General features: G+C 38.6%; 1 protein-coding gene across 6 annotated transcripts in view; it reads left to right on the top strand.

The window, feature by feature from the left end:
- Window positions 1-14,221, top strand: part of PLCB1 (phospholipase C beta 1) — a 415,791-nt gene that overhangs the window by 337,144 nt on the left and 64,426 nt on the right. For all 6 annotated transcript variants that reach the window (XM_075496917.1, XM_075496921.1, XM_075496919.1 and 3 more), the window contains exons 24-31: window positions 402-534; window positions 1,411-1,464; window positions 3,006-3,225; window positions 7,076-7,256; window positions 9,439-9,515; window positions 9,606-9,695; window positions 11,998-12,055; window positions 13,197-13,283. In XM_075496917.1, coding sequence (XP_075353032.1) covers window positions 402-534; window positions 1,411-1,464; window positions 3,006-3,225; window positions 7,076-7,256; window positions 9,439-9,515; window positions 9,606-9,695; window positions 11,998-12,055; window positions 13,197-13,283 — 900 coding nt within the window. The remainder of the gene's footprint in view (window positions 1-401; window positions 535-1,410; window positions 1,465-3,005; window positions 3,226-7,075; window positions 7,257-9,438; window positions 9,516-9,605; window positions 9,696-11,997; window positions 12,056-13,196; window positions 13,284-14,221) is intronic.

Genomic DNA, 14,221 nt, shown 5'->3' with positions numbered 1-14,221 from the left:
GGATTTGAGTAGCATTTTCATGCCAGCTTCTCCATTATTTCTAGAAAGGTTTTTATGGCAGAGAACAATGCTTTTCAATAAAATACAGATTTCACATCTGGTGCAGCTAATATATATGGTACTGAAAAATGTCCCTGATGAGTTATATCCACTTAAAATAAAAATGCTTTTTCAGAATAATACATGCTCTATTTCTTCTTGAAATTTACCCTGCAAAAATGAACCACCTGGACTACCATGGCTCTTAAGGATATCTTTTGTTTGTTTGTTTTCTTTCAGAATGATTTATATATAACATTTACAGAATTTTACATTTTAAAAAAGAAGCTAAACTAGACTTGCAAATAAATAATTTTAAGTCTGTTAGTCAGGAAGAGTAATGTAAATCATTGTGTTTTCAGATTGACCATGGAGATGCACCATCTGAAGCTAACAATGAACCTAGGCCAACACCAGCAGAAAATGGAGTAAATTACACTGCCTCTCTTACACCGAAACCAGCAACTCAGGTTGTCCATAGCCAACCAGCACCAGGTAAAAAAAAAAAAACCCAAAACCAAAGGAAAACAAAAAAAGTCCCATCTTTTCAAAATAAATCTGGATAATAATTTTTCGTGTGCTTTGCATTTCAAGAGCAAAGGGGGGGATTGTGTTTGCTTGTTTGTTTTGTTTTTATAAAATAGGTAGAAATTTTCCCACTACTTCAGTATGCTGTTAGGGCCACTCTTCTTTAAGTATACAAATATCTTCTATTTAAGAGTTGCTTTTGTGCTGGAACTGAAGTTCATTACAAGCAAGAAAATTTGCTGGGTTTTTTTTTGTTGTTGTTGCAAGTGCAAGAATCTCTTTAAATTGTTTTTACAAATACACCTAATTTATGCATGTAGTTACATCTTATTCCACACACAAAATACACTCTTAGAACTTACATATTTTGTATTGACATATCTCCTATAACAAATGCTTGTTAAACAACAGTGTTTATAATTTTATGACTGCAGTCTTCGTTGGCTTGATCTAACTGACTTCCAGGGAGCAGGGATTCATCTTGTGTACAGAAATTTTGCACTGACATCATAATGTAGGGCAGTTGTACTAACCGTCAGCCTAATACCACTTAAATGACTTATGTGAGTGGTACCAGTGAGTTCAATAACATCCTCCTCATAAGTAAAACAACAAAGCTCAGGTGGGTTTTCGGAAGGTTACCTTTTCGTGTTGGTTCACAGGATCAGTGTTGTTTTCCATGTTGCTACTCGTCTTCTCAAGAGATGTGTTTTCTCGAATGATTAATAAATGCCATGTGAGCCTATGTCCTGTGTCACCTGCGTGTTTTAATATGCAATCAAGCAGCACAATAATGGCTGTTGCTTTAAAAGAATTAGAATCAGTCATCTCTTTTACCCCTAGGTTCGGTGAAAGCACCTGCGAAGACAGAAGATCTTATTCAGAGTGTCCTCACAGGTAATAAATAGTTTACACTGCATGAATGATGCACTTTTTTGTCAAGAGAAACATATTTTTTGTGAAATAGGCCATCTGGATTAGCCATTTCTTTGCGTGATTAGGACTGCAGTAACTCATAGAAAATGTACACACCATGTTTTCTTTCTCAGCTTTGAAGTTATTAAATGTTTGAGCGCATGTTTCATGAGATTGGTATTGGGTGCCAACAGGGAATTTTTTTAAAATATCCCATTTTTATAGTTTCACAAGCACAGCGTTACCATCTAAAGCAGACAGAAGGCCAGCATTATTATGAGAACAGAAGCTAAATTTGCTCTGAATGTTTTGAATAGTAGTGAAACCATTTTATCTCCATTAACCTTGCAGTGCTCCCATTGCTCCTACAAAATTGAAATTACCGTTACATCAAGCAAACTGGTCTGTCAGTTAGATAGTGCCCTACTGTTGGGAGTCATGTCCTCCAGCTTGGAGTTTAGATCGCAAAGCTCATAACTCAGTTTATTTTATAGTCATTCTCCTACATTAGAACCCACTCCATGTCCAAATCTTGTGTAGGCCTGCATTTAGGTGTGGAAAACAGGTAAGACACACGAAATTCTGCATGTTTGTTGCCTCTTATTCAGTCTCCCTCATGTGCGGTAGAAAGAGGCTGGCCTAGGTTGTGGAAGTACCTGCTGGCCTCATACAGTCAGTCTGTTGTCTGGAAAGGGGTCTTCAGCCTGGCTTTCCCAGAGCTGTGACCCCAGATCATGCAAAGTCATCATTCCCTCCAGCACTTTTTTTTTTTTAAATTGCTGATTTGGGGCGAGCTTGTGGAGGTCAGGCTAGCAGACCCTGAGCTCGAGCTGTGATCTGGGTTCACAGAGCAGGACATCCTTCCTGGCTGCTGTTGGAGCGACAGCACTGGAGGGCAGTTCTCAGCATTTAGCTATTGATCCTTTGCTGGACTGGCAACCAGCTGGCCATGACTCCTCTGATGCAGGGTCTCCATCAAGGGAGAAGTGAAGTCTCTCCTGAGATGCCATGATGATACCGGGACAGATGCCTCCAGCCAGTGCCCGGGTCAAAGCAGGAGAGCAGGCAGCTGAAGCGCGCTTTGTGAAGGGGGTTTAGGCTTCAGCATGTTATATAGCCCATCCCGAGGGAAGGGAGAGTTGAAGTATTGGCACAGTAGGTACAAAAAAGATCTGCGGTCATATCTGTGTAAGATTATGGTTTTATATGTTGGGCTGATGGGAATCTTGTGCATCTGAAAGGGGTAGAGGAAAGAAAGTACATGGTTTTTATTTTGCTACGCATCTTGGTGTTCTAAATTTTCATCTCGCTTCTTACTCTTATATCAATTAAATTTTCACAGTATTTTCAATCTGGCTAGCTTATTTCCAGATAAGTCTACTCAGTTTAAACTGGCACATTTCACTTACCAGCAGTAAACAAGCTTGCTTTGTTTTATTCCTGCTAATGGCAATTTCTGGGTTCTCTGATTGAAAGTGTACATTATTAGAAAATTGAAGTGGCTTTTGTTGTTATCATTGTAGAAGTGGAAGCACAGACTATTGAGGAGCTAAAACAACAGAAGTCTTTTGTCAAGCTTCAGAAGAAGCACTACAAGGAAATGAAGGACCTTGTAAAGAGGCACCACAAGAAAACCACTGACCTTATCAAAGAGCACACTGCAAAGTATAATGAAATCCAAAATGACTACCTGCGACGAAGAGCAGTTTTAGAAAAAACAGCAAAAAGAGACAGTAAGAAAAGGTATGTTGCATGTAGCTTTCCTGTTCATGGTATTGGAGATCTTTACTCAAGTCTTCTTTTATAGTAGACAGTTAATATAGAGGTGACATTAGAGCACAGAAGAAAATCAAAAGCAGCAAGTTCCTAGGTGAAATGAAGTCAGGGCCTTTGGTATGGAAATGATCAGAAAAAGCCCTTTCCGTGATGTGCTGCTTCTCTGCTAGAAGCCAGATAAGTTGTTCACCATGTTATACCTCTTTCCCTGTAAATGAGGGCACGCAATATTTATGTTGGGACTTTCCCTAGACTGCTGGTATGGGTAGGTGACTCAGCTGTACTGGCAACAGCAGCCAGTGGTTAGTTAGTGAGCTTAATTACAAACTATGTGAGATGGGGCATCCCCTACATACTGGGACAGTTCAGGAACCAGACTGCAGTGCAAAAGCACTGAAACCTATCTGGATGAAGTGTTCTACTTTCTTACTGAGGTCAGCTGCAGCATATTTCATCAGAGAACCCCATCTTCTCCCATGCTGACCTCCTTTAGGACAAGGAGTATCCATTCCATGGAAACTTCTACTCCACACTTAATAATATAACTTTATAATGTAGCTCCTTTTTCAAGCAAGGAGAAGTTTTTGCAGCCAGCACGCATGGTCATCATGCCCATATTAAGCCATTGGTTTACTCTGGGCCACCAGAGTGTGCTGTCTGGTGGTGAAAGAGACCCAAGTGTCAAAACAGGAACAAAACTTAGTCCTCTTTTATGTTATTTATGGGTAAAACAGCTATTCTGAATTGGGGGATGAAGAGCATTGTCTCCAAGTTAAGCCCTGGAAAAAACCCATGCTAGAGTAGAAGCATCAGATGTATAATTAGGTGAAATAAACACCTGAAAGTTATTAACATCTGACTACTGTTTAAATTGTGATTGATCCAGACCACTTGGGGATCTCTTAATGATTTCTTGGCTTTGCCTCTTCTTGCACACCCCTTCTGTGCTATGTCTTTTTCTAAATCTTGCATTGCCCTATCTCTTTGTGTGTGCTGATATAATTTTTATGTTATTTGTTTAGGTAATAATAAAAAAGGAGAGTTGTATTTATCATTATCAGTTTGAAATGCAAAGGCTGTTATGACTCATTAATCTTTCCACAATTGTTGTCTTGTTCATACGGTAAGGAACTATATGTTAATAAAGATCGGTTCTTAACTCCTGGCAAAACATATACACACCTAGGTACGATCAGCGTCTGATACTGTTAGAATTGAATGATAATCAGGTAGGGGTACCCTCCTAAATTTTTATTTCTCCCATTAGTGCAGCATTCTCATTTTAACATAATTTATTTTTAAAGTAATTAGATAAGCACAAAAGTCCTCTAACTTTTACATAAAATTGATGTAGCTGCAGTTCTTAAATATGAAGACACTGAATGAACATTAAAAAAAATTACTTTTGGTTTTTGGTAGGAGATCATCAGAGAAAAAGGCTGCAAGCATGCTCTGGCTGCTAACCTTGTTGATAGTACCTCTCATTGTAAGTGACTGGGATTCAGGCCATAACTTGTTCCTAGGAAGGAGCTTATTCATCTATGCCTGCCTGATGACAGAATGTCATTGGGCTTAGTACGAGCTTAACACTCATAATGTATCTATGTTCAGCTGGCCTCAACTGTTGCCAGTTTTCAGGCTTCTGGGTTCTACACTTGAGTTTAACAAACTCCCTTAATGACTGGTTGTCAACTGCACACACAGTGTTATTTTATCCACTGTATTTTCCATCATCAATGTGTGTGACAGATAGTGGCAGACAAAACAATGTGATGTTTCTTTTCTCTAGCATATTCTATTCAAATTTAAGCAGAAAAACAAACTGAATAAATAAAATGACTCATTTATCTTTGAGTAAAAAGGATTTTGTTTTTTTATTTTGTTATGATCTGACCATAAATCATTTATGATATCAGGCAATAAAACCCTGCAGTGTATTACATGGAGCTGTCACAGTGATTTCAGAGATGTGAAGTTTTATGTGCAGATACAGAGAAATCTGAAGGTTAAAAAATCTGAGGTTGAATTTTAAAAAGGCAGGAAAATATTTTTAGGGGTTCTCAGACTTGCAAGTACATATTATCTCACGCAGAAGACTTCTAATAGAATACTGCATCCCAAGGAAAAAGGTGATTTTTATCATTTTAAATTATTACTGAAGCTATTTGCCTGTAACTGCAAAGTATAAATCACTACTTCATCAGGAGTCCCTGTATCAGATTGCCATACAAATGTGTCGTCTCTGGTCAGAAGCACTCAATGTTTCATGCCCTTGTCTAAAATTGAGCCAAGACTCAGTAAAGCCATTGTCTATAGGAAGTTTGAAGTATTTATTCATACACATGCAGAAGCGTTTTGCTGGTATTGTTCCAAAGTTGGTTTTTTTTTAATTATTATGTCCCTTAAAACACAGTCTTAGTATTTTAGCCAGCATTTAGAAAAAGGCCTTATTTCTTTTTCCCAAAAGTACAAGAGAAATGTCAGCTTTAAAATGTATAGTGTAATGGCATAATATGCTGACTTTAATATTGATTAATGCTGTCTTCTGGCTCTGTATTTAAATTATCCTCACCTATAACACTGATAGCACTTAACCTCTTAGCAGAATATTCAAATACAATAAAAATACAAGAAATAAAAAGAGGCTACCTTGGTTCATATCCTCAGACTGATGAAAGCAGCTTTACATTATTTCAGTTGAAGTTACTCTAATTGACAGCAGCTGCAAACTTGAACCTGGGAGAGAAAAGAGAGGCAGCCAGTGTAGCGAGTTCTCTGCATTGTAATCTCTGCAAATTTCTGAGTAGCAAACTCATTTTTCTCACAGCGTCGGCCCTCTCTGTTCAAGGTTTTGCTGTTTTGTCCATCTCATGCACTGTTCCTGAGGTTTCCCAGGAGACTGATTGAACACCTGAGTACAGCAGTAAACACAGCAGCAGAGCAGGGACACAGCATAATTTTTTTTTTTTATGTTTTTCTTGGGTTTAGTTTACTGCTGGCCTGAGAATGATACTGCTTTTGCTGCTTATTTTTTCCTTGAGCACTTTAGTGTTATGTGATGTCTCCTTTCACAATTACATCTATCCTTCCTTCTGTCTTAAGAAAGAAGAAAAACCCCAAAACTGTTCCTTCGTGTTGCTTTTTAGCTTCCTCATTGTATTTTTCCTTTGCTCCTACGTGCTGCCTTTCTGAGATTTACTCCCCACTGGGGTGTTAACTTTCCTCCTAAAGTCAGCAGTCCATAGAGCACTTTCCTCTGTGTGTGCTATGCATGGCATTTCCTGAAGGGGGGAGAAAATACCAAATAAAGGGATGGTCCTACCATTTTAAGCATTTTATAAATGCAGATGTAAAGTTATGCTCTTAAATTTATTGCTAAGTGTATGCAAGAATGACTTGGTTTTCAAAGTACTTAGCATTCACCATTTCTGCTGAGGATTTTGCAGCTTTAAAGTTCAAGTTGCATATCTGGAGGTGGATAAACAAGTTCCATTGGCATTAGTTTATGAGAGATCTTGGCAGTTGCATTTATAGCTCATTTATACTAAGTCTGGTTCACACCACCCTGATGGGTTAGAAAAGGAGGTTTAAAAGCAATAGCCATCCCATTAATAAATTGTTAACACTATTTTTTTCCTAAAAGATTAAATTATTGGACTTAGTAGAGCTAAAATCATCTTCTGGCCCTATATGTGGTGCTGAGAAACTTCTTAATGGGCTACATATAACCAGCTGCCTTAAAAACAAGGTTTAAATATGGGGCAGAGCGTACATGCCTAGTGACTTAGGCCTTGACGGTGCATGTGTGCCTTTGCAGATCTGAAACGGGCAGCCCAGACCACAGTTCTTCAACTATTGAACAGGAATTAGCTGCGCTCGACTCTGAAATGACCCAGAAGCTAGTGGAGCTGAAGGAGAAGCAACAACAGCAGCTGCTAAATCTCCGACAGGAGCAGTATTACAGTGAAAAGTACCAGAAACGAGAGCACATTAAGCTGGTACGTTTGTTATGTCATCTGCTTTTCTTTAGCGATCTCAGGGTAAGTAATGAAAGCAGCGTGACATTGTAATTAAGTGGGGCTTCCTCTTACTTGGAGGCCATTTCAGAGCTTGATTTCCCTGTGGTCTGCTGCAACTTCAAGGGGTGGTTGTGTCACTTTGTCACTAACATTTCTAACAACTTGGAAGGCTTTGGACGGAAGGCAGAAAGGCAACAGGATTATTACTACTGCTAATGCAGAGTCCTTACCTCTAGTTACGTAAGTCTCGGTTTATTGCAACTTTTGGATGATGTTCCCATTTTGTTCTGCCACTTTTTTAAACGTACAACACTCAAGGAGTCAGGATTAGCTGGAAAATATATTGAAATACCATGAAAATAAATAAATGAAAATAGATTCAAACATTCCCCAGGGCACAGAGTTGTGCCAAACAGTGTTCCTGTTGCAGATGAGTGCTTTAAGGGGATGCAGGACATAATCTGTATATGGTGAAGAAATATTTTGCGTCCATCAGTCCAAGCCAGCTTGTGTTTTTACAGCTGGAGTTTGGCTGATAACTACAGCAGGATCATAGGCCCTCTGAGCTGAAATAGAGGAGCTTGGGCAGATGGCAGCTGATGCTGATGGATATTCTCAGGCAGAAAAGAACATTTTTAAAGGGTGTTACGGGAGTGCAAACTGTTTCTCAACTCCAGACAATCCTCTCTCACAATTTTTTTTCTATTAGATGATGTTTTGCCTCATTACTGTTGGATGAAGTGATTTGTCTACTCTGCCCTGCCATCCAAAAAGAGCAGGTCAGAGGAGTGATGTGCGTGGATGTTGCTCAGCAAGGCCTTTTCACAAATTCATTCCCATGGATCGTAGCATGGTGCTGCAGTTCCCAGGCAGTGCACTGTTTATCACCAGTTGTAGGTGAATCACTTCAGCATTACCCAAGAGGAGCTGCTCCAGTGTGGGTGAATGGACGCGGTTACCTGTGCTGCAGGGAGAGAGCCCACACTCAAATAACAGTTGTTGGCTGCATCTCGGGGATTTTAATTTTTATGAAAACAAACCATTTTGGACCCACATAGCCGAGCTTATATTGTAAACTAACTAATTTCTCATTTCAAAATGGGAAATGGCATTTCTCAAAGCAAAGTTACATTTTCAGCATTGTCCAGTTAGGTAGTGTCAGGATAAATTCATATTTTAGCACAGAAGCTTCAGACAGTTTTCCCTCTGAGCTGTGCAGGAGTTAATATTCTGATTAAAATCTGCTTTGCAGCCAAGAGATTCTTTATGACGTCTTTCTTTTAGAGGACAGGCTACTGTCAGTATCTTTCTTCTTTTATCTAAGGAATGAAAAGCTGGATCAGACTAGCTAGGGCGCATTATTATACATTCTCTGGTTCATCATCCTGAGGTTTATTTTACAGAATCAGACTTAAACTAGAGGGGGTGATCAAACCAATTTGGTCCCATTTCCCACTTTAATTCACCATTCACTGAACTTGCACACAAGCCCTGTCTGTGTCCTCTCCCATCAGCATCACCACCAGAAGCATGGTTTTTGTTAGCAGTTTCAAGCCGAATGAGATTGGACCCAGTGCTGCACAGCAGATTTTTTGAATCCGTTATTCTGTGATCAGAACATAGGCTATGCTTATCTATAATTAGCTTTCTTAGCTATCATGCATGAATTTTCAATATCCACTTGACCACCCTGAAATCCAAGCTGTTCCATGTAGTAATGCTCAATGCAAGAGGAATGTTTTCAGCACTCACAGAAAACCTTGAATATTCAGTGACACAGGAATTCAGTTTGTAATTTATATTGCGTAAATTCAGTTTGTGACCATTTATGAATTATCATAGGCATTTTAATTCCTAGCAAAGGTAAAATCTGCAAAATATATTTTGGTTTTACATTTAATATTCTGAAACTATATCGCCTTGATGTACAGAGAAGTATTAGTTTCTGTGTAAGTTGGACATACAAAAGTCTGGCTGGACTCCACAAGTTAAGAATGCATTTACACCGATAAGAATGTTTGCTGGCTTTTGATCGTTGGTAATTAATCAGGGAATGGTGTAACACTTTCATGTCTGCTACAGACTTTTGAGGAAACTTAGATGCATGTATGATGTTTAGCTGAAAATATATATTTTTATTTCTTCGGATTTTTTTTTTTAGCTTATTCAGAAGTTGACAGATGTAGCAGAGGAGTGTCAGAACAGCCAGCTAAAGAAACTGAAAGAAACGTGTGAAAAGTAAGGTGCTATCCCTTTATAATTGATTACTGTTCCATGTGGGTTTTGTTTAGAAACATCTTGAACTTGCCTTTATGTTTTATGCTTTAGAGAAAAGAAAGAATTGAAGAAAAAAATGGACAAAAAGAGGCAGGAGAAGATCACAGAAGCAAAGTCCAAGGATAAAAATCAAATGGAAGAGTAAGTATATCCCTAGATCCATATCCTTATGTGTTATGAGGAGACACAAGATTTTTCACAACCGGAAAATCAAAGGTCTTAACCCTGAATACAAGGCAGCTTTTAGTCAGACTGTAATACCTCACCAGAGCAGTGAAGTCCTTCTTACTTCTGCTGGTACTAATTCAATTTCCTGGGACTAATCTGATCTCCTGTTCCGCAAGCATTGAGAGTCCGGGTCAGCTGCAAAGGTGCTGATGTGTGGTATGGGGACATGCCTGTGAGTGGCATGACGGAGTGATTCACCAAGATGCTGTTAATCCAGACACTATTCCTCTGAGTATAAATCGACTTAGTGGCTTCAGTTCCTGCAGGGTTTGATTTCACTTTAACTTAGTTTTTTATTTGTGAGTTATCTTTTCTTCTTAACACTGTTAGAGCTGCTCTCCAGAAGAAATAACAGCAACACGCTGGAAGGTTTGCTCTACTTCGGTGATAAATTCCCCTCAGATGCTGTGCTACTGATTCTCCCCCAGTGACAGTGTTGTGCAGCGTGCAGTCACTTTGGGTAGAAGAGGGAGGAAAGCTGAACTCTGAGGGTGCCGTTTCTGTGAACAGGGACAGGAATATTAATTTTATTTGTGCACCACCAGACAATACAAACTGTAGTTCTGCAAGTTGATTATATTCTTCCCAAGGGCACAGTATCTAGGTTTGTTTGTCCTCCTTCATTTGTTTTGGCAAGCAGCTCAAAAAGAAAATGGAGCATTTTAATCTTGCACTGTTTGCTGGGATATTCTTGTTACCAGTCTTTAGTAACATTTAAGGACAGTGAAAAATACAGGATGAACAAAAAAAAAAGAAAAATAGAGAATATCTGAGTTTTACCAAGAAACAAAGACACAATTATGTTTGGTTTTCTACAGGTAAAAAGGTTTATACAGGTTTTGGAGCCTCTCAACATAGAATCTGTGTATTTGGTAACACTGAAAGGTCACGCACACACAATGAACTGCATCAGATAATTCAAGAATCTATATTATAGAATTTTAATAAACATCCTAGAAAAAAGATAACAAAATGAGAATTAATTGATTATGAAGAAAGGGAGAAATACTTAATATGGTTAGAGCTGGTCAGAGGGCATGGAAGTCATATTAGAAAAAACTAGTTAGTCATTGTGAAAATGTTATAGCAGTAAAAATCAATTGCAATAGGAAATTATTTGCTGGGAGGTTAAAGAGACACTAGTAAGAAAGGCTCAGAAACAGACAAGTAGAAATTCTTTTTTGTTTTCCTTTTATTTTTTTCTCATTTTTCCCAAGGGCTTTCCTTTGCCAGGCTTTTCAAGGAGCCCTTGGGAAAGATGAGATGGGAACTACATGGGAAACTCAGCTTTCCTCTCTCAAGTGACACAGTTTGTCTTCGTTCTCGCAGTAGGACAGAGAGCAGCGAGACCTTCTGGTGAATCCCGTTCAAGTCATCCAGGCTAGGCTGTTGTTTATTTAAAGCTTTTACACAAATTTGGGAAAGAATATTACACAGAGATAATACATTGAATTAACTGCTACTTAATTTTTCTAATTCCTACATGCACCCAGGGATTGTGTAACTATCTAAAAACATCAGATTTTAGTGCCACCTCAATAGACAGAAATTCCCTTAATTAGGTTTTAGAGTACTGTCCTGAATCTGGTCAACACAAGTATCCACAAATTGTTATTTTATGTGTATTTATCCCTTTGGGGGATCTCATCTTCAGCCTTTGACCAAAGGTTACCTAATAACTATCTCACCAAGTCACTTAAAGTTCAAGTATTTCCTCCAAGTTCAGCTTCGTGTGGTTTACATAGCAAAGCCGGGGACCGAAGTCGAGACTGCCCTGCTCTTTGTGGGAGCTTTGCCATTGTCTCTGAGATGTCACCAGCAGTATCTGCTCGCTGACAGAGACTATTTCTCTACTATATAATGTGCCACAATGTGGCAGTGTGCATCTACTGATGATCGCGCACTCTCCTAAACTGACATTTGGGCCTTATGGAACACCATCATCACTTTGAAGACGTGGCAGTACCCTATGGGAAAAGCCTGTTGTGAAAGAGCAGGGGGTTTGTTGTGGTAGATCGTGGGGAAGTCTGAGCCCTTCATACAATAAAGATGCAGCCTGTTACAAAAGGCACATTCAGGAAGTGGGTAAAAGTTAAGTAGGCAGATCTGTACATTCAAAACATAGCTTTACTTATTTTATAAGGAGTTGTGGTGGATTAAAATATATTGGTGTGATCTTATTGACTACAATAACTTGTTGATTGCTTCTCCCCAGAGAGAAGACTGAAATGATTCGATCATATATCCAGGAGGTGGTGCAGTACATAAAACGGGTATGTCAGGCCTTATGTTTAGTTTTCATTTTGGGGGGTAAAATGTCAGCTTTCTTATTTTAGGTCATATTAAACTGCAGATTCTAAGCTTCGGTATAAAGATTCTGCAGGTGCCAATTTTTAACAGATGCAGTGTAGACTTCTCTTCACATTCCAGTTAAAGGAAAACTGGAATTTCAGACAAATCTCGATTAATCGTTAGTCAGTGTTTGGGGGATGGTGCTAAGAGGGGCAGATTTTAATACAGTTATGATTTCATCTTTGAATATCCTGTGTTTATTCATGGAAAAAGTACCAATATTTTTAATTGGCTTGCTGTCTCATGAAGGTAAAGATTGCATAAGGAACTCTGGAAGTCAATAAACATTTAATTGCAGAGTATATTTTAACCTTAATTACATTTGTACAGTTACTGAAACGCAAAAAAAATTCTATGAGCTCTGTAAATACAAGTCAAAGAATTCCATTGCAGGTGTTAGCTTTTCTGAAGCTATAGGTGGTTTGCACTGGTCTGAAGGTATGCACTGCAGTGTTTTGATGTGTGAAATCACTATGAAACAAATGCCACTGTTGAATTTTCTCTTAATTTCAGTGCAGAGAGAGTTCAGTTCCAAAGTTGGCCCATTTTTGCTCACAGAGGCCTTGATTCAAGAAGCAACCTAAAGAATTAGCAAATTAAGTATGCTTAATTCCTGTTGGAGTCAGACACATGTCTGAGTGCTTTATTAAATGAGGCCCAAAATTTATCAGCATGTTCATTTAGGACTCTAGGATGCAAATCCTCTTCTTCTGGGAACAGGGTCCATCTCACACAGCTCATGCAATACAAGCTAAAGCAAAATAATATGATTTTTAAAAATGCATTGTGCTTTTAATAGCATTAGAAGTCTACAACAAGTCCTTTAGACATTTCTGATTCTAAATCCCATGTGTGAAATCTGCAATATATTGTCCACATACAACTGTTAGAGCGGTTGTGTCCAGGGATGCTTGTGATGATGGTGTGAAAGTTTATATTAGAATTATTCATAGTTTCAATGATAACATTTTAATTTTGATGGATGAAGTATTTGTTGGGGAAGAGGTGGGAAAGTGAGGATGTGCAATCTCTGAAAAAAGATTCTCTGCTCTTTTCTTACAGCTAGAAGATGCTCAGAGTAAGAGACAGGAGAAACTTGTGGAAAAACACAAGGAGATTCGTCAGCAAATACTGGATGAAAAGCCTAAGGTAAAGAGTTTTTGAACAATGTTATACTGCTAAAAAATGTCCTTCAGGAAAGAAAGTGTTCTTACAGCAGGTAGGGTGATGTTTAAACATGAGAAAGTCCATTCATAGCATCATAGCCATTGTCTCTAATATTCAGGATAAAAAAGTCAAGTAGCGGCCTGTTATGGAGCACCACTTCAAGTCCAGATGTCATATAACGGGGTTTATGTTTTAGTATTCATATTGTTAAAAAGCTTTCTGTGTAAATGGTGCTTCTGACCAGCAGAGTGTGCCCTTCACTCTATTGTGCTTTAGCAGTACAAAAACAAAACACAGTTTACATTGAAAAGAAAAAGAGATATCTTTTTAGCATGCTTGCCGCAGATATTTGTGATAATTGATGAGGATATATTTTTGTGGGAAACAATGAGTGTTTTCATAATATTAGTGCTTAATATTCTACATTGCTTGCTGGATTTCCTCTATTTGATTTTGTGTACTGCATCTACACGTAATGTTCTGAAATACGGTTTTTCATCCTAAAGATTGCGGGCTGACTCTTGCTCCTAGTGAAGCTGGTGGTAGTTTTGCCATTGACTTCAGTAGAGGAGGTTGAGAGTCCTCCGCTTGTACACAATTTTCCTGTAGGAAGACCTAGGTAACTATATAATCAGACTTCTGTACGGAGGGAGACTTGTTTTCAGCAGAGTTCATATGCAGGTATGATTTTTCACAGCCCATTGTCTGCTTTCATTTTTTCTGCACTTGCTAAAACTGTGTTCTAGGCTTCACTTGTCATTTCTTGTCTGTGTCCACAGTCCTGACGTTTCTGTGCTTGTATTACAGCTTGAATTCTAGCATTCGGTGTCAGCTAATCAGTGTTGTCATGTCATTTCCGTCAAATATCCAGAGAATAAATTAGGCTAAGGTCTGAATAGCTAGAAGTTTACAATAGTTTG

The sequence above is a fragment of the Mycteria americana genome, chromosome 3 (genome assembly GCF_035582795.1).
Source record: "Mycteria americana isolate JAX WOST 10 ecotype Jacksonville Zoo and Gardens chromosome 3, USCA_MyAme_1.0, whole genome shotgun sequence".
NCBI lineage: Eukaryota > Metazoa > Chordata > Aves > Ciconiiformes > Ciconiidae > Mycteria > Mycteria americana.
Note: the sequence above shows the minus strand (reverse complement) of the source record. Positions and strands in the feature narration are given on the sequence as shown.